Here is a 21,087-nt window from a genome sequence, read left to right on the forward strand (position 1 = left end):
TAAAAAATTAATAAATCCACAGCACTCACTCACAATCTGTTTTCAAGTTTTTTTCACAGTCAAAAACTAACTTATCTGGTTCTGGAGTACGGCGTAAGGCGACACAAAGTTCTAGCAGAAGAGAATGTTCATGTAATTCTCGTAGTACATCCATGAGGAGAAGAATACAGCGACTCATATGTGAAGCAAAACACCCGGGTCTATCAATCTCTGGGACAGGGATACGCCAGACACCCTGGAATCAAGTCAAACAGAACTTCTTACATATATTTTGGTTATGGAGAGGTTTGTCACACAATAACTTGAATGGATTTCAAAAGCTTTCAGACCAAAATAAGTTTTGTTCTTTGATCTTTTGAGTAAGCTGTTGCTGAAGTGCTCAGGGATCGTGAGGCGAGTAAACAGCATTGACAACTGAGAGGGCACGTGATATTCAGATAAAGGTGGGGACAGGAAAGTTAGTTATTTGACTGTTCCATGGATTATAACTGTAGTGATATAGAACAAGCCAGTTTGCAATTATACTCCCCTTTCTCTGTGAGGGAAAAAGAAAATATACCTAATTTAAAGAATAATGATAACACCTCATTGAACAGCACACAAAAATGTAACCATCAGGTGTGTGTGTGTGTGTGTGTGTGTGTGTGTGTGCGCGCGTGGGTGGGTGGGTGGGCGTGCACATACGCGCGCGCACGCGTGTAAACACTACACACATTTAATTGTGTTCTCTCTCTCTCTCTCTCTCTCTCTCTCTCCCTCTCTCATAAAGATAAGGAGAAATATCATATTATTATACATTCAGAAATTCTTCTATGGAGTAGTAGGGGTCTTCAAGCATGTGTGATCTCAGTGTGTGTTCAAAGTTAATTTTATCATCCATTAAACTTTTTATATCACAGGACAAGTGGTCAAAGATTTTTATGGCTGAATACTTCCCTTCCTTCTGAGTCACACAAAGGCTGAGTGATAATTCAGCCAGTCACTTCTCTTTCTAGTAACTACACTTATGAATGTTACTGTTGTTTTTGGACTGTAACTGATTGCTAAAAAACTTCACTATGGACTAAGTGTACTTTGAGGCTGCTGTTAGTATGCCTAAGTGTTTGCAAAGATGCCTACAAGAGGCTCCTCAGAGGGCATCACACATTATACTTATACTACATTCCCTGGGCAACAAACACTTCTCCTTAACAATTAGTTCCCAAAATGTGATCCATAAGATGGTAGCAAATGAAAATAGGTACAGTACCATATTTACCCAAATATTAGAAGTTTCATTCTCACACTTGTCATTTGAAAAATACAGGGTCTTTTTACAGTTGCAGATGAAGCTTTGGAACTTGATGTCATGAGCAGTCTGAATTTTGTAATTTCAGAAGGGTGAGATGAAGTGCCCTAGCACCAGCTTGGCTGTATATGAGTAGTGGAGAGGAGAGTGGGCAGCAAGATTTATATTGCTGCCAACAATGGGAATGTATTAGTCTACCACATTTGGTCTGCAGTTCGCCGGAATCTAAATGTACCCAGAACTGAACTGACATTACAAGTGGACAAATACTCAGTAATAGTATACATTTCAACAGAAGATAAGTTAATTCTAACATAAATATGTTCACAAAAGCACTCAAAATGAGGCATAAGAAATGAACCATTACGTTCGGCAGCCACATCAAAACAGCACTACTAATTTTTAAGATTGCAACAAATGATGATGTGCACTGTTGGACCAGAGTGGTCTGATTCAGCACAAGGGAGCCGAGAGCATAACATTTTGTTGTTGCTCAGTTTGCTTAATGCTCTAAAATCAGTAAATTATAGTGACTGATAATCAATGCAACTCATAGACCTGACTCATGATCTACGAGTTTACATTTCACAACCTGTTGACGCAGACAATACAACACCAATAATAAGTTAAAGTTTAGTCACGAAGCAGAGGCCACAAACAACTGTGCAGCAGGAAGAAAATTTGATGTCACAGAACCAAATGTTCGTAAATGGCATCAGATGAAGAATAAAAAATTAGACATTGCTGGTTCTACACGCTAAACTTGCAGGGGGCCTAAATCAGGGAAGGTTTCAAGCACTGGAGCAGCAGGAAATTCAGTACATGTTAGAGAAATAAGATGAAGGCTTTCTGATTACTCTAGAAATTATTCAAATGAAAGTTCTGGAATAAAGAGGAATTTGCCAATGGCATGTGTCTCTGAATTCAACGCAAATTCAAGTTTGCATATGACAATGTTCAACATGGTGGGGCTTATGTTACAACATAGAACATCATTAGCCCAGCAACTTCCCATAGTGTTTGGTGAGAAACTACTTGCACATTAACATCATCTAAGAAAACATCATGACTGGTTAACTTTTTTTTAGGTAGATCTTAAGATACTTCATATCAGTAAAATCTTAAGATACTTCATATCAATATAACAATCTGTAAATTTGATTACCCATAATACATCAAAAATAAAAATTTCTGAAAGAGCCTCTTTAAAAACAGGGGATCATCCTATATTCAGGGTTGTCTTATAGTAATTACAGGAAGTCAACTATTTTACAGGTAAATGTCCAAAACCTGATGTTACCTGTAACACAAAAGTTGCACAGCTTCAATGCTTAAAAAGACTTGTAACAAGTGTCTGTCTATTCTGGTTCCTACCAATATAAGCACCTAAGAATTGAGAATATTCTGTCTCATTTACTGATTTACCCTCATGCATTTTTTCTAATGGTGCGGTCAGGCCTTGTACAAAGCAGAATTGAACCTATTGTGTTTTATCCAAGGTCAGTGACAATATCCATTTTCTGATAACCAATTATTAATCTTCAAGAAAATTTTATTTATACCTGCATGAGTTGAAGTTACATGGATACTGGGTGCTAAAGCACCTGTTGAAGAAATGTTTTGTAATATGCAACATTTGCACAACTGACTGGTTGAGTTTGTGGCTAGATGCAGTTTGGCAGTAATAACTTATCTATTTTAGCATTGTTAAGAGCACTTAAAATCATTAATATTCCTACGCGTAAAACACAACTGATTATTTTTTGTGCCCAAGTAGCATCTCTATTCACTCTAGAATTTGTCCCATCATACAAGGTCCACGAGTTTCACGATTTGGCAGACTTCTTTTATTTTAACTTTGTGGTTGGATGATCTTGTCACCACAACAACCTGTTTATCCGAGGGTGGAAAATCGTGTGTGTCAACTGTCTGTGAATCGTGTAAACATTGTTCTGTGCATTATTGTATTTTAACTTTTTGTCTGTAAGATTTTCTGAGGCAGAGATTGGATTGGGGACCAGGCCAGAATTTGCCTAAATGAATGTGTAAAATGACTTAAAACCCACACTCAGACTGGTCAGTGTTCTAGACCACAGGTCATTAATCCACTGCGTGGTTTAAACCCGACTCTGGCTTATGTCCTGGCCTTGCGAACTAGCTTGTTGCATGTTAACAGATTAGAGCAAGTCATCATACCCACACAGAATGCTGTGTACAAACTGCAAAACAACTGATCTATGAAATGACATTATAGCTGGCTAGATAGAAAGTGCTTGTAAGTGAGTCACAGTTCCCTCCCCTTCACAAAGAAATAGGATTTAACATCTTGTTGGTGATGTCAGTAGAGATTTACATGCTCAGAAAGGACAAGGATATGGAAGAAAATTTGCCCTGTTCCTTTCAAACAAAGCAACTTCATATATGGCTTAGAAGTTTCAAGGAGATCACAGAAATCCAAAAACTTTATAGACAGATGGGAATTTGGGATCTCTATCCTCCTGAATGTGATGGATTGCAGTAGGAGATGGTAGATGAGTGTAAGAAACAGGTCCTGAACTAGGACTATCCTGACAGGAATGACCCACAGAGTGCAGGACTGCAAGCGGGCCATAAAAATGTTGCATAGATAATGGAATATTACTCTGGGGGATACTTCGACCCTGCCTAGACATTTTACACTGCTCTTCCCACACATACATACATACATACCTCTCTCTGTGTGTGTCTATATATATATATATATATATATATATATATATATATATATATATATAAAAAAATATGTCTGCTTGTGTCTGTATGTGTGGATGGATATGTGCGTGTGTGCGAGTGTATACCTGTCCTTTTTTCCCCCTAAGGTAAGTCTTTCCACTCCCGGGATTGGAATGACTCCTTACCCTCTCCCTTAAAACCCACTTCCTTTCGTCTTCCCCTCTCCTTCCCTCTTTCCTGATGAGGCAACAGTTTGTTGCGAAAGCTTGAATTTTGTGTGTATGTTTGTGTTTGTTTGTGTGTCTATCGACCTGCCAGCGCTTTTGTTCGGTAAGTCACCTCATCTTTCTTTTTTATATATATATATATATATATATATATGTGTGTGTGTGTGTGTGTGTGTGTGTGTGTGTGTGTGTGACAAATTAATCAAAATTTCAAAGACCTGGTGGTCCTAAACAGAAAAGGTGTATTGATAATTATAATTTTAAATTTAAAAATAGCTGTTGAGCAACAAAGGCATAATAGAAGAAAATAGCAGCAGAATTTAAGTTGACAATAAAATATTTTTTCACTGAAATGAAATTATCTGGTTCAGTTTTACACAGAGAAATTATATAGTTTTCACAAAAACTGGAAAACTTTTCATACTTACATTAAAGAAATTTGTGCTCTTTCTGTCAGCAAATAATCCTTGAAAATTGCTTCCAGGAGGGCGATTTTGGGCAGGAAGACAAGTGTAAATCCCCAGAAGTAACTCCCTGCATTTGCTGACATTACGATGGAATTTTGAATGAAAATAGTAATGCGTCAGTCGGTACAGTGATTTATAGTGATGTGGAAAGCGTAGTACACATTCTTCCAATGCAATTAGGCAGCTTTTGATGAGACTATAGTGATCTGTACAAGAAGTGAGAGTCATATAATAGCTGAACCATTATTTTTAAAAACAAATTAATTATAAATTAATGCTTTAAATTAAAGTATCACTTAATGTGCACGCTATATTAACTAACAAAGTCTTACATTATAATAGTCAGAATTTTTCAAAAATAAAAGAAAATAACTTACAGGTTTATAACATGAAATATCATATACTCACATATAACTTTTCAAGGTCCACTTTGGAAAAATGTTATCTTATGGACTGTTGCTATTCTATTCCCATCTGATCAACCAAGAATTAATTTGCTTCTCTGTTCCTTTACAGATATATATCTGTTGTAATGTGACTTTTCAGGTATGTGATACCTATGTGTGTTTGTAAGAAAGTAAATCTGGTGTGAAAAAATCAAATGGAGAGAGAAATGAACTATGGTATATTCAGCCAGCTACATGATCTGTGTCACCAGCATATGCAGTAGCTAGATGCTGGCTTTCTCTGATGGGAAGAAGGAAGGGGCTCACATTTGGAGAGACTGTCTCTCTGTTCATACCACTTGTCTGAATCAGTTTGGAAAATGTCAATTTAATGGTACATAGCACAATTCAGTAATGAAGAAGCACAGTGTATTGTTTTAAAATCTGTACATTCTGAGTCACAAAACTGTGTATATTGTATACCAGATCATGAAGAATGAGACTGATGTAAACCTGCTTCTTAATTTTTAAAAAATGACTACTACAGAGTTGCCAATGATCTTGGATCATTTACTATTCTAAATAAGAAACATACCAGGAATAAGCTGAAAAGTGAAATTGATAATTTTGATAAATGTGTTACTCAACAAAAAAATTTGAATGGTGGATGCCTAACAGTAAGAAATTTAATTCCAGTTCAATAGAGAAAAAAAACTTTTGAGATGGTAGTTGGGCTCTAAGAAATATTAGCAATGCTCTAGCATTTGCATGGAAGAAAATGAAAAATAAACAGAAATTATTAATGGAAAAAGAAGTCAGTCATGCAAGACAATTACAACATTTTCAAGCCATACAGAAATAGTGGAAGGTTCTGTGTTTATGTGGATGAAACTTACTCACACTTTAGTCTTTGTTTGATGGTACGAAAAAGGCTTGCTACTACTTGTTTTTAAAAGAAAGAAAGCTGTTACTATACATCCTCAATGTTATAATAAGTTCATGCCAAAGACATTATAGACATTTGAGCTCGAGATGAACATTTCTAGTCATCATGTATACAGCAGAACTGAATTACTATGTTAAAATCAACAAGGGAAATTTTCAGGCATTTGAAATTGCAGTCTTCATTGAACATGGGTTTTCAATTCTTGGATTACTCTTTACCATCAAATTTAAATGGAATCAAACTTATATGAGGTTCAATGGAAGAATATTTATGTTACGAGAAAGTTACATTTACCACAGATGATGAAGAAAAGTTGCACAAAATAGGTAAGACTGAGTGCAGTTTCACATTTTGCTCACATTTCTAAAGCAATAACAAGCACATGTTTGCAGTATATTCAAAAATGAGCTCTTTGAAGAAAGAACTAGGAGAGTTATAATTAGTAATGACAAAGTGCAAGACACCTCAAAGAGGTAGGATGGGTAGAGAAGTAGTAAAGAGAGAAAGAAATGACAAAAATATATATGAGCTTCAGGATGACAAGGAAGCGGAGAAGAAAATTATGTGTAAGACAATCAGACTCCATCCTCAAAGCTCTGAGCCCACATTCAATAGATCTCCTGAAAATATCAGCAATATTTAAAAAAATACTACCAAAAGGATTCTCAAGTGATTATTTTTGGTTCAGAGAGAAGAGTAGCACTCCACTATAATAAAATAAAATAAAATATTAAAAATCAAAACAAAAACTCTTCGATGATTTATTCATGTAAATAAAATGTCATATGGAGAGGTTAAATATCTTTAAAAACAAATTAAAGTTGAGTCTCCTTTACAGCTCTTCCTATGTTTGAAGTCTCTCAAACAAAAATCACAGAGTTATACACATGATGCATTTCACAGAAAGTTCATCATGCATCTGTCTATAGAAGATATTGTGAAGTACCTCTCATCCCTGCCCCAAAAATTATCATTCTGGTTTACTGCGTAGTCTTTATCTACAATTCTGAACATCTACATGAAATACAAATATAACATTCATTTGTTTTATTTGCTGAATTACTTAAATTATCACAATTTCCTAAGAAAGAATTTAGAAATATTATCAACCCCCCTCCTCTCTCCCAAACTCTTCAAACTGATCTCTTGCAATTCCAGGTTACAATCCACAGAATATAGATGTACATAGTTTTGTTTCAACTTACCACACTTTGTGTCATCTTTCTTCTTCTGATTTGTCAAATTTGTATTTCTGGGGCTCATCTTTTCTTCCTTTTTATCCGACTCAGCAGCTACAACAGTACCTGTAGACCGATTAGGATCTTCTGAATCTGAATCACTGCTATCACTGGAATCGCTAGAGGCCGAACTACTTGAGTCATCATCTCTGTCACTTGAAGAGGAGTCATCGCTACTATTTGATGAATCTGCAGCACTTGTTGATGTTTCAGTTCTAGTTGTAGTAGTAGTAGTAGTTGTTGTACTTTCCTGAGAACTGCGTCTTGCTAATACAACTTCTTCAGGGACTTCTTGTTCATTATTTTTCTTTCCAGTGGCTTCTCTGTCAGTTGGCAATTCCTCTTGATCACATTTGTTTGAAACCATTTCTGATTTAACATCAGCTGCTGTCTCTAAACCATAGGGATCCTCATCTTCATCACATTCTACTTCCATGTCTAAAGGTATGTCATAATACATACTATTCTGTCTATCATCTTCATTATCACTTGGAGTATTAGGCTCAGTCTTCAAATTTGGTCCAACTTTTGAAGAATAGTTTACAGTTTTAATTTTCCCTGGACCATTCTTCATATAATCATACCTTGACTCTACTGAGTCATCAGATATAACGACGACATCCATTTTACGTGACTTCACATTTCCGGACCTTGAACCTCCATTACCTGCAGCTGAAACATCAGGTTCAAATGGTTCTTCAGGAATATATGTCTCATTATCTGCTACTTTTGAAATCATGTCTTCCATCAGATTTATGACATCTTCCATAATAGACAGGTCCTGTAATAATGAGGAACAGAAACTGTTGTTTAAAAATATAACTCGACTTAATGACAAAATAAATGTGGTTTCTTACTTCGGAAAAAAAAAAAAAAAAAAAAAAAAAATAATCACATGAAACTAACAGTTCCTTTATTAGAAGAAAAAAGTAATAAAGGGATATTTGTTTCATTCATTTTTCCTCCAGTCATTCACACATAATCATGTTTCACAAATCCCAACATGAAAGAGATGCTTCAAGGATACAGAACAAGCCAAGTTACAGATCAAAAGGCAAAAGTGGCCACTGCCTGGCTGCTTCTGAAAAGTATATAGTAACAAAGAATAAACACTATAAGAACTTTGATGTAGCAGTTGACTATAATGGCAGGAACTTCAACTCCACAATATTAATAATCGGCTGCAGGGAACTGATATACCAACAACAAGAGCTGAAAACAGGATAGACCTGGAAGAAGTGACATGAGAAATAAGTGAAAAGAAAAAGCTTAGAAGAGGTCGAGAATCAACAGAAGAAACAATAAGAACAAGTCTATACATGATTAAAAGACAAAGAGGATGGCTAATGGAGAAAAAGAAAACGCACATCTTGTACTTCTGCAGACAATAACATACGTGCACTCACATGTGATTCCTCTATTAGTTTCGTATGTTTTACTAGCTGTGGGTCCAAAATAAGTAGCAGGTAGTGGCATTCTAGAACATGATATAATGATTATTGAATGTCTAGTTAGTTTGTACTTTTTTACCATGTTATATCGTTTGAAGTTTGACGAATGACATGGAAATATATTTATCGCATAAACTCGATGATGGTAGCTTAGCTGAAGTGATACTGATAAATGAAATCAACATCTGCCTTGGAATTAACCAAGCAAACAATGCCAATCACACTCAGATGAAGCAAAATATGAGCAAAGAGTTTGCACAGCTTGTTTGGAAGATCCAGATGACCAGTCTGAGCTAAGAGAATGCATTGCACCTATACATTTGGCATGGTACATAGGAACAACATTAGTAGCCAATAACTGTGAGTACCATGAAAATACTAGCCCAGAAACAACAACTGAATCTATCAATAGAACAGACAGCATTTCTGAAACATGTGGTGCTGTCCCTAGATTAATCTACCTGCTGTAGTTGGTTTATTGACATCACAGTTTCATGCCACAAATTACACCTGTAGTCGAGTTGGCGTAGGTTGATCCCTGACAGTTGCAGGGGGCTAGGTGCACCATATGATTGAAGGAGGTCTGGAGGAGGTCACTAACAAGGCCCAAGCAGAACCCTCATCAACATTCCAAAAGGATGACCATGAGACTCATGTGCCCTGAGTTACTGAATTCAGACTGTCAAATGAGTGAGTATTTACATGACAACAGAATTACTGGATTTGCCAAAAACAGTTGTTCATGAGCTTGTACGAGAAGACTTGGCCATGTGGAAGATATATGGAAAACTTGAGCCCAGAAGTTTGACCAACATGCAAAGGCAACACCAAGTGGAAGGGTGTGAAGAACTCAAGCACTCTGTGAAGTTGATCCCAATTTCCTGGACAACATGATGACTGGGAATGAGTCATGGGTCTTTCAGTACAATCTGGAGTCAAAGAGGCAGAGTGCGGAATGGCACACAACATTATTGTAGCCAGAACAAAGCTTGCATGAAAAGAGTTCCTTGCATTGTGGGAACTGCACCATGACAATGCATTGGTTCACATCGCCTTTGTTGTCACAGCCTACCTGACCTGTACCAGTGTGACAACAGTGATGCAGCCACCATACAATCCAGTCATGGCCCTAGCAGACGTTTTTTGTTTCCTTGACTGAATAGAGACATCAAAGGAAAGTGTCTCAAGTCAGTGGACAACACGCAAGCTACTTTGACAGCTTCCCTGAAGAACATCGACTGAGGAGATCCAGAAAGCTTGTGATGCATGGAAATCACGCTGGTAAAAATATATTGATGCAGAAGGGTCATTCTTTACAGAATTTTACATTGTTGAAACTTCCTGAGAAATAAATTAAAAAAAGTGTGACACATTACTTTCCAGACAAACCCTATATGTAATTACCCTGAACTTATGGAATCTTTACAGAGATAGTGGCACATTATGTGTATTCATACAATATCAATAATTATTTCAAGCCAAGGAGTCATTTTTGTACCTCATACATGGCTTGGAGGTCTACAGTAATTGGATACACCAACACAACTCTTGATGTTGGTACAGTAAGCCAACTCTTGCAATGACAAGAGAAGTCAGAAAATTCATGGGAAGTAAATACTAAAGGTGAAAATATTGTGCCTTAATCCATACACTATTTTCATTTGCAAATCATTCCAGTGTATGTGAAAGTACAGGGTGATTATAATTGAAGTTCAACTTTCAAACCATTGTAGAAATAACACCACTGGTCAGGATTATGTCAAACTGCAATGGAATATTATCAGAAAAGGGGGAAAATGTATAGCAGAAGAAAAATAAATAGTTACAAAATTTAGCAATAGATGGCACTGTACGCATCATGATTTGATAGTGGTCGACTACAATTCACAAATGAATCATAAGGGGTACGTCTGATGTTAAACAAACTGTATTACTCAGTGTGCATGGGTATACAGGAATGATACTATTAGTTACGAAAGCCCATCCACCACAGCAAGGTCATATCTCATTGGATGCGAAAAATCAGTTTTTAATTGTCCTGAGGCCAAAAACTGCATAAAAAGCATCAATCAAAATCAAATCGGATTATTAATTTCCATGTGACTGGCGCAAAACATGTTCAATATGCTGTCCACCTTTTTCTGCAACAAGTTGAAATTGAGAAACAGCATGTTTCACAACTGATCGAAGTGTTTCCAGGGTCACATTCAGAATGTGTTGCGCATTGCATGCCTTCAATGCAGCTAAGTTTGCAATTGGAACACTGAACACAACATCTTTCAGATAGCCCCACAGCCAGAAGTCACAAGGATTGAGATCAGGTGATCCAGAAGGCCAGGCTTAGGGAAATGGTGGCTGATAATTCTAGCATTTTCGAAATGGCACTTCAGCACCTTCTAAACTGGGTTTGCAATGTGTGGAGGTGCGCCATCTTGCATAAAAATGATCCCATCCACAAATGCACGCTGTTGGAGAAATCTGGAATGACATGGTTGTGCAAGAGGCACTCATAGCATTTACCAGTGTCTCTTTGAAAAAAATATGGCCCTGTGATAAAGAATGCCATAAAGCCGCACCATATAGTGACCTTTTCAGAATGAAGTGGTACTTGTTGATCTGCGTGTGGATTTTCCATTGCCCATATTTAACAATTCTGTGTATTGACATATCCTGTCAGATGGAAGTGGGCTTTGTGTGTCCACAAAATCTTCCACGACCAATCACTGTCCACTTCCATACAAGCAAGAAATTCTAAAGCAAAGGTCTCTCTTGCTGGCAGGTCAACAGGAAGCAACTCATGCACGTGGGTAATTTTGAATGGAAAGCAAAAAAGGATGTTTCATAGGACTTTATGCACCGTGCTCACGGGTATGTCCAATGTTCAGGCAATTCTCAGTCCACTACATGTTAGCGCACCACCACTTGTCTCCTCCTGTATGTGGCCACTGCTTCCACTGACGTCGAATCAATTTGTTTCCTCCCTCTACCAGGTTGCACACCAAAAGAGGCCCATCTTTTCGAATTTGTGAATCATTTTCTCCAGACCCACGGCAGTCATCAGACCAACGCCTTTTTTCAAACCCTTCTGTGTCCAGAACTTCTGCAGAAGTATCTTGTGATGCCGTTTTGCAAGCAGAGTGTGATCCTGCATAGAGATGGTCATGGCGAACGTCGCAGATGCAAAAGGAGGAATAGCCATGCACCCGGTGTGTTTACAACAACTTCAGTGGGTAGTGTTTTCATTTAAATATTCTGACACATACACACAATCTATTAATCAATTTCCACACTATTTTTTTTTCTTCTGGCATACATTTTCTCCCTTCTCCAATAACATTCTGTTGCAATTTGATGTCATTCAGACCAGTGGAGTTGTTTCTGCAGTGTTTTGAAAGTTTAACTTTAATTATAATCACCCTGTATAATAAGCAATATGATGATGATGATGATGATGATGATAAATGAAAATTAATACATAAAAATGATGGTCTGTATTAAGGTACCAGTTACACTTGATCACACAGTAGAAGCACGATATACATCACCTCAGGGATATGTGGCTTTCAAATTCACCACAAATTCTTAAAATACATGCTGCAAACTTCTCATCAAGAACCAAAATATGTTGCAGATTACTGATTAAATCTGTGGCATTAAGTTTAGAAAATTTAGAAATACCTTTAACAAAGATAAATCCCTTTTTATATCAGTGCATTTTCATGATACACAATGCAATTCATTATTTCACCATGCTCTGCTTTTAAGCACTTCACTATTGATACTTGCAGTTTTATAACATTGCAACACACAGGACATGACATAGTAGGGGTCAGAGGATGCATCGTGATGTGTACAATGTGTCACAGAATGCACTCAGCCTCTGGCAAAGGGGTGGTTGTGGTACATCGTTCAGGTGGCATGCAGTTTGACAGGCACACATTGATATCAGCTGTTCTCTAGGTATCCTTGACCTGGAAGCCCAAGCACTCGCACAGGTCAGCAGCAGCTGGTAGGGCTACTCCCACCAAGCAGCACATCTATCACAGCACATGAGCACTGGCGGTGGACAAATGGGATAAAGAAGTCATCAACGTCAGCATGGTAGTATACCAACACAAGCACACACATTTTGACATTACCTACATTTCAACAAAACCACTTATAAGCTGTGGACAGGCAAAGTTTATTAACTCACATGGCACTCATTACTATCCACTCCTGGTGTGGGCTCGACAAATAAGAACAGTATATACGATATGACACTTTCTGTAGTGAATTTAGTAGAACTACCCAAACCAGCCAATGCACTCATGGGAGTCTACTGACATGAAGATAAATATACCATGCACTATAGTCACATATAGATAGTCACATATAGGAAGTTCCTGAACATGTGAAACAACCATTAAATATTTGACATTGTTATATTTCTGTCATAGAGCTTCTAAATTTTCGGTTTGATCCCTTTGTGGAAAAATTAGCCAGCTGATTGCTCGGGCAACTAAAACAATCCTGATGGAACCTTATTGTTTTGTTATTGCATGTATGAAACTACATTTCTCACTACTGATCCCTGGATAATTCCTGCAGTAACCATCCCACCCCCCTGCGACATTGGCATCCCACATGACAGAACAGAGGTGCGGCATACCTTCATCACAGCGAATTAAACCAAAGAGACATTTATGATATGACCGAGGCCGCTGCCAGAGACGAAAATACAGCCTCGTGTCTCAGCCAACGGTTGCCAGGGCTTGCTACCCGAGCACTGTGGATCGACATCAGCTCCAGAAGTCATGATCAACAAGCGGACTCTTTTCCTAGACCAATCACATGATCGGAAATAGTCCCAGAAGATTCATCCACCAACCAGCCTTATAAGCCGGCGCACCACCAGACAGAAGACAGTATGACATGCCACCCAGACTAGTAAGGATCTGGCATCCCAGTCTCAACATACATGGGCCTCATCTGCTGGTACTCCCGGATACTGTGACTCAAGAGTGTCGTGCAACAGTGGTCTGGTCTCGCTGGATAGCTTTGTGATAATGCTGTCTTAAGCAGTCCTTGGTAGTTTTTAGTTTTGCTTCCACCTTTTCTTTGGTGGACTTTCTCGAGAGTAAGCCTTGTGAGGAAAACAAACCTGAAGTGAGATCCATACTTGTTTCTTGCTTAAATTGTGTTTTGTTATGACAACTTTGTTGACAACGGCAATGTTCTTGTTTATTGGTTCTATCCCAATAAAAACAGATTGAGGAATATCGTTCACGCTTTGTCTCTACTACAGAAGATACAACAATTACCATATCTAACATCCTCTGAATCTCTTTGTCTGTGGCAGGCTTCTTTGATAGAACAGAGTAACATCTCATATGATACGACTCTTGAGGTTTTACTTTAGATTAGCAAATACACCCTCTCATTATCCCGGGCTGAGACCAAAATACACTTTGTCATATTACAGTTCCTCTCTCAACTCTTCCCTTTAATGGTCAACAAGTTCTCTTAAATTACTTAATTTTGCTTGAACCTTTGCAGCAGCATCGTTTACATGACCCTGTGACTTCACATAGTTATCTTCCCCTTGAAATTGCAGAGTTGCAACTCCCACTTCTGCTTTAGCCTAATGAAACAAAGGTTCACATCCTCAAGCAATTCACAATCTTCATCTACAATTCCTTTAAAGCAAATTTTAATTTCTTCTTCCTGATTCCTTATGTAAGGACATCCTTCTACAAAATCTAATTGGCCACATCTTTGTCATCAAACTGGTACTGAAGATGATACCAATGCTCAAACATGGAACAACAAAAACTGGCTGCTCAAAATTTCCCCGAAAATTCAGTATTTTAGGAGAACTTGTTCTCTGATTGGTTTTCTTCGATTCCCAACTGTGATTACAATTTACCAGAAAAACAGGCAACTTTACATGATCATTGAGTTCTTGAAATAATTTCTCTGTTATTGTGCTTGCCTACAAGTCAGAATCCAATAAGATGTCAACATAAACTCCACATACTCTGGCTATAAGTATCAGTTTGACGGTGTCCTTAGTAGAACACTCATTTTCCCTCAATTAGTCTTCCACAATGCCATGCCAGCTGTCTATGTGCATAGTTTGTATAACTATAGGTGACTCCATGTCTGTATGCTCAGTTTGGAAGTGGGTCACATCAAAAACTAAATTCAGTTTTCCTACAAATCACAAAGTGAATCCGTTTCATTGTTTCGTTTCTGCTGTGGCAAGCACTCATAATTCTTGCAATCATCATTTCTCCGAGGTTCAAACTGATATTACTGCTGTCTTATCACACAGTTGACTGTGGTCATCATATCTTCATGATTCATCATAATCGTTCCATTGATTCGTTGCTCCACAGTTCCATTCATTACAATACTTACTTCACACTGCATCATTGTCCCTGTTTCTCTTACTGGATCATTAAGTTCTTGAAATAATTTCTCTGTTATTGTGCTTGCCTACAAGTCAGAATCCAATAAGATGTCAACATAAACTCCACATACTCTGGCTATAAGTATCATGGGAAGTAAATACTAAAAGTATTAATATACGTAATCATTGTCTTTGTGTCTTGTGAGGACTAATCTCTCAAAGGTGTGCAATGGTAATCACCGCATACAAATTCTGTGTCTTTAATAAGCTCATCTAAATTAATGTTATGATCCCAATATTTCTGCAAAACTGACAGATGGTACCATCACTGTGGCCATATGATGGTGGTGGTAGTGGTGGTGTTTACAATTTTGACTTGACTGCTCACATTCAAAAAAGACTGTCTGTAATTCACTGAAATAATCGTAACTATCATTGACTCTCATGCCCCACTGTGGGAGCACTGTCATTCAAAATGCTCACACAGGTAACTATTTTTTGTTTCTTGGAACCCAACAATGAGAAAGCATGTTTAAACTGGCGGATGAAAGCAATGGTATGTAATCCTCAAATTAGTTTGAACTCATGAAATATGTGTTTACCTGTATTGGTATCAACAATCATGCTTGGTATTGCGTTCAGCTTAAAACAATATTTCTCTTTCCCAATATTATCAATTTTTCCTTCTGGAATACATTTAAATAATGTGGACTGCTGCATTTGTTCAACTTGAGTGGCTAGGTTAATGCATATTTTAAAGACTGAATGTTTGTGTTGTGAACAATCATTCTTTACTATTGCGATCTATGAATTGATTTTACTTTCCACCTTCTCGAATTTGACTTTATTAAGATATTCAATTTCATCACTCTTAAGTTTTAATCCTTCAACCAGTAATACAAGCTTGGAGTGTTCAGCCATAACTTTGTTACATAAGTCATTGTGTTTTCCCATGAAATCATTGATGAGTTTCTTTCATGAATTTTCTAGTGCTTCTCAAAATTCTTGTGTACTCTTTCTGACCTGATTCTCCATGTGAAAAGTTTTCTGTCATTTAGCTGCCTGAGATCATTATTCATTGCCTTTACATATTTGAACAACAGATTTAGACTCACCATTACTGGTCTATGACTAAGTGTTGATTTGGTAACCTCCATTGTTGAGCTGCTGCCAGTTCTTCAAGATCATTATTCTCAATATTTAACTTACTGTTTTTGTTAAAAAAATTTTCAATTCACATTCAGACTCAAAATTTATGGTTTGATTGCCCAGCATAGTGATACATCCTACGCTTCTGGCAGTAACATCACTGTTAGTATTCATTATGAAGGATAGCACATGGCCTGTTACTTCTAAAAGTCATAACTATTCACAGTTTATAGTGCACAAATTTTCACTCTTTTCCAATGTTGTTTATAGCAAAGTGAAGCGATACTGTGCTGAACTGCTGTGCAGTCACCACCTGCTGTAGTTATGCTGCATCCGTTGTCTCCAAAGATTGTGATGAAATTGTAGTTTGACACAATTGTCATCAGTTGTGTGATTCCCTTGCCTCACCTTGCTGAGAATTACAATCCTCCTTGTGACAAGGATTCATTGATTATTTAATAACATTTATTTGCCAGTGGATGAAGTTCAGAAAGCACAACAGCTTAGATGCAACTATAGATTTATTAATTCATTTGTCAGCGGCAATTATGGAACCAAATTATGAAATCCTGCCGAACATTCCCTACAGTCATGCTAATGTTAAATATTTTTTGTATGCATGGCCAAACACACACTTCAGCAGTGTCCCATAACAACTCTGAATTATATCTCCTACTCTAAACCAAACTAAACTCCATCCGAACAGGCCATGAAGGCCCAACGGTACCAACCGAACGCCGTGTCATCCTCAGCCCACAGGCATCACTGGATGCAGATATGGAGGGGCATGTGGTCAGCAGAGCACTCTCCCGGCCGTATGCCAGTTTATGAGACCAGAACCGCTACTTCTCAGTCAAGTAGCTCCTCAGTTTGCCTCACAAGGGCTGAGTGCACCCTGCTGGCCAACAGCCCTCGGCAGACAAGATGATCATCCAAGTGCTAGCCCAGCCTGACAGCACTTAACTTCAGTAATCTGACAGGAACTACAATTTGATTGTGAGAAGAGTGAGGTTTAACCACAAATTGCTGCAGCTCACATTCTCCAAATGAGCGAGGTCAGCAACAGTGACCTCAAAAGGTGCAACAACCAAGGGTGCTGGGCTATATGGAGGGAACTTCCTGATATGGAATGGATAGCAGCTGTTGAATTGGATGTGTTATTGATGGTTGGTGGGTGTGATGTGGATGAAGGTATTGTAGCCATCCTTGAGGTTAAGGCTGATAGCAAGAAAGGTACCTTGTTGGACTGAGGAAGACTATGTGAAGCGAACGGTGGAGAAGATGTTGAGCTTATGGAAAAATGTGAATAGGGTGTCTTCATTCTCGATCCAGATCATGTAGATGTCATCAATAAATCTGAACCAGATGAGGAGATTGGAATTCAGGGGTGTTAGATGGATTCCTGTAGATGGTGCCAAGCAGGCACCCACTGCTGTACCATGGATTTGTTTGTAGGTGTTGTTTTCAGAAGAGAAGTAACTGCAGGTGAGGACATAGTTTGTTGTGATGATCAGGATGTCATATATTGGGTGTTGGGAAAGGTAGAGTACAATATCAGCAAGGTAATGGGCACTGGTGATATTATTGCAATACTAGTAGTAGTAGGAGGAGGAGGAAGCATCAACAGTGACAAGCTTGGCTTCAGCTGGTAAAGGAACAGGAATGATGGAGAGTCAGTAGAAAAACTGGTTAGTGTCTTTTATGTAGGGGTAAGTTACAGGTAATAGGCTGAAGATGCTGGTTTGTGAGAGGAGAGATTCTCTCATAAGGGGGCACAGTAACCGGCCACACTGTGGCATCCTGGGTGCTTGGGTTTATGTGCTTTAGAAAGCACATGGAAGGTAGGATTGTGAGAATCTGATGGGGTTCAGAAGACAACCATGTGGTTGTTTCTGGGGTGAACCTAAGGATCTGAGAAGTAGGTGGAAATCCTGCTGGATTTCTGGAATGGGGTCCCTGTGCCAGGGCTTGCAAGTGGATGCATCTGACGGCTGGTGGGGTCCCACCAGGTAATCACTGTAGTTCATAACCACAGTGGTAGTATTATAAAGTTGGGATCAGTTTTTAGGTGGTGGACATGGGGTTTGGTTCCATGTTATCTGAGGAATGATGAGGAGGCAAGGTTTGAGGATAGGAAATTCTGGAAAGTTGACAAAGATGTTTAGGATGCAATGGGGTGGATCACAGTTAGATAGGGCCATAAACTGAGTCAGCAGGAACTAATATTGGTTTTGGATTGAGTCTGATTGTTAGGGTAAGTCGCAAAAAAGTGTTTCCACTGTGGGGACTGGGAGAAGGGGTGAAGTTCTTTAACAAGCCCAGCATGTCTCTATTTGGGAGTGGTGCAAAAGATGACTTTGGAAAGACCTGATACTTCTCTGGGGCTGAAGGTTTTGAAGGATAGGTTCATGCCTGTGTTGCGGGTCTGTTTATGCTCTATGTTCTGAAGGGCGGTGGGGCGATGTTTATGATGGTGTGATAAATGCATTATGTCTGCCACGCAGGGTTTTGTGGCTATGAGGTGATGATGTTTAAAAGCAGCCATCCATCGCACACCAGGAAGTCTCTTCTGTACAGCCACCACCACCACCAAACTGTGATCAAGAGACGCATGACCACCCAGTTCTGAGCATGGTGCCCAACACAATGTTGTTGTTGTGGTCTTCAGTCCAGAGACTGGTTTGATGCAGCTCTCCATGCTACTCTATCCTGTGCAAGCTTCTTCATCTCCCAGTACCTACAGCAACCTACATCCTTCTGAATCTGTTTAGTGTATTCATCTCTTGGTCTCCCTCTACGATTTTTACCCTCCACACTGCCCTCCAATACTAAATTGGTGATCCCTTGATGCCTCAAAATATGCCCTACCAACTGATCCCTTCTTCTAGTCAAGTTGTGCCACAAATTTCTATTCTCTCCAATTCTATTCAATGCCTCCTCATTAGTCATGTGATCTACCCATCTAATCTTCAGCATTCTTCTGTAACACCACATTTCTATAGCTTCTATTCTCTTCTTGTCTAAACTACTTATCGTCCACATTTCACTTCCATACATGGCTACATTCCACACAAATACTTTCAGAAACGACTTCCTGACAGTTAAACCTATACTCAATGTTAACAAATTTCTCTTATTCAGAAACGCTTTCCTTGCCATTGCCAGTCTACATTTTATATCCTCTCTACTTCGACCATCATCAGTTATTTTGCTCCCCAAATAGCAAAACTCCTTTACTACTTTAAGTGTCTCATTTCCTAATCTAATTCCCTCAGCATCACCCAGCTTAATTTGACTACATTCCATTATCCTCATTTTGCTTTTGTTGATGTTAATCTTATATCCTCCTTTCAAGACACTGTCCATGCCGTTCATCTGCTTTTCCAAGTCCTTTGCTGTCTCTGACAGAATTACAATGTCATTGGCGAACCTCAAAGTTTTTATTTCTTCTCCATGGATTTTAATTCCTACTCCGAATTTTCCTTTTGTTTCCTTTACTGCTTGCTCAATATACACATTGAATAACATCAGGGACAGGCTACAACCCTGTCTCACTCCCTTCCCAACCACTGCTTCCCTTTCATGCCCCTCGACTCTTATAACTGCCATCTGGTTTCTGCACAAATTGTAAATAGCCTTTTGCTCCCTGTATTTTACCCCTGCCAACTTCAGAATGTACTGCACTTGAATGACTGCTCAACAACATGTGCCATTTGTATTCCTCCCCACCACCACTACCTCTGCCACCACCACCACCACTTCTCAATTCCAAAGGTGAGAACTCTCCCTACAACATATCCTTTATTTTCATAACCCCTGGCATCACCCTTCACTAGTCCATGTCCTCCGCCAAGCTATCCCCTTCTCTAATACTACACATGCTTTCTAGCTCAGCAATGCAGCTACATGGTCCTTACCCCTTCTCTAATTCTTTCATCCCCCCCACCAAGTATCAACTCCAGCTGGATTGTTGCTCAGGTCCTACGCAGTCATAGCACTACTGTGCTATGAGCTGTGTATGTGTGTGAGTTTTCTACTTCTGAAGAAGGACTTTATCTAATAGCTGAATACTTCTAGCATTCTTTCTCAGTGTGTGTTTCTGTGACTCAACACACCTCCTCTATTTGGTGAGTAGCACTAAATCCTTCCCACAGTGTCGTTATTCCATCCTGGACTTCCCGTTGTTTTACAGATATATGTCTGCTTCTCTGCTGTTTTACACAATATGACTCCATAGATGTCCAATTTATCTGTTATATACAGCCATGTGGCATCTTTGGCCTCGGAACACATTGGCAGAATTACTGGCTCACTGCATTGCTCATTCTCTCAATCTTGTTGACACAATGAACGGCGCAAATAAGAGATAAATTTCACTTCATATTTTTAAAGTATTCGAAGTCAACTGAACAGAGGAAAGGAATACCAATGGGCTGTTATAGAATGCTTTCATTTCCATGCCAATCCCTAGGAGTAGTAGAGATATTCCCACAGTACTTTTACACAAGTAATGAGTCATGTATATGCCAAATTTGGTCAAAACTGATTCAGGTGTCCCTGAGTTATGCTTTTATGTCACCCCTCTTCAGCCCCACCCTCAGCTGTAGGGTGACCTCCTTTCACTATAATTTTTTTCCCCCCACGTTTCAAGTGATATGTGTGCCAAGCTTGGTAGAAACTACTTTTGCTTCATGCATTGCAGAGATGGACTTGTTTGTCACTATCTTTGTAGTCCCCTCCCATTCCCTTCCAGCTCCCCCTCAGAGTTGAAATATGACCAGGACTGTTACCAATGAGCCCTAGCAACCACAAAAATTAAAGATTTGATA

At 38.7% G+C, this 21,087-nt stretch overlaps 1 protein-coding gene across 1 annotated transcript in view; it reads right to left on the reverse strand.

The window, feature by feature from the left end:
* LOC124594338 (calcineurin-binding protein cabin-1-like) overlaps positions 1–21,087 on the reverse strand; it is a 244,964-nt gene that overhangs the window by 30,665 nt on the left and 193,212 nt on the right. Inside the window, exons 27-29 of the mRNA XM_047132739.1 lie at positions 7,232–8,045; positions 4,656–4,900; positions 72–235 (exon numbers count right to left, since the gene is read on the reverse strand). Coding sequence (XP_046988695.1) covers positions 72–235; positions 4,656–4,900; positions 7,232–8,045 — 1,223 coding nt within the window. The remainder of the gene's footprint in view (positions 1–71; positions 236–4,655; positions 4,901–7,231; positions 8,046–21,087) is intronic.

Source organism: Schistocerca americana, chromosome 1 (assembly GCF_021461395.2).
Source record: "Schistocerca americana isolate TAMUIC-IGC-003095 chromosome 1, iqSchAmer2.1, whole genome shotgun sequence".
Classification (NCBI taxonomy): Eukaryota; Metazoa; Arthropoda; class Insecta; order Orthoptera; family Acrididae; genus Schistocerca; species Schistocerca americana.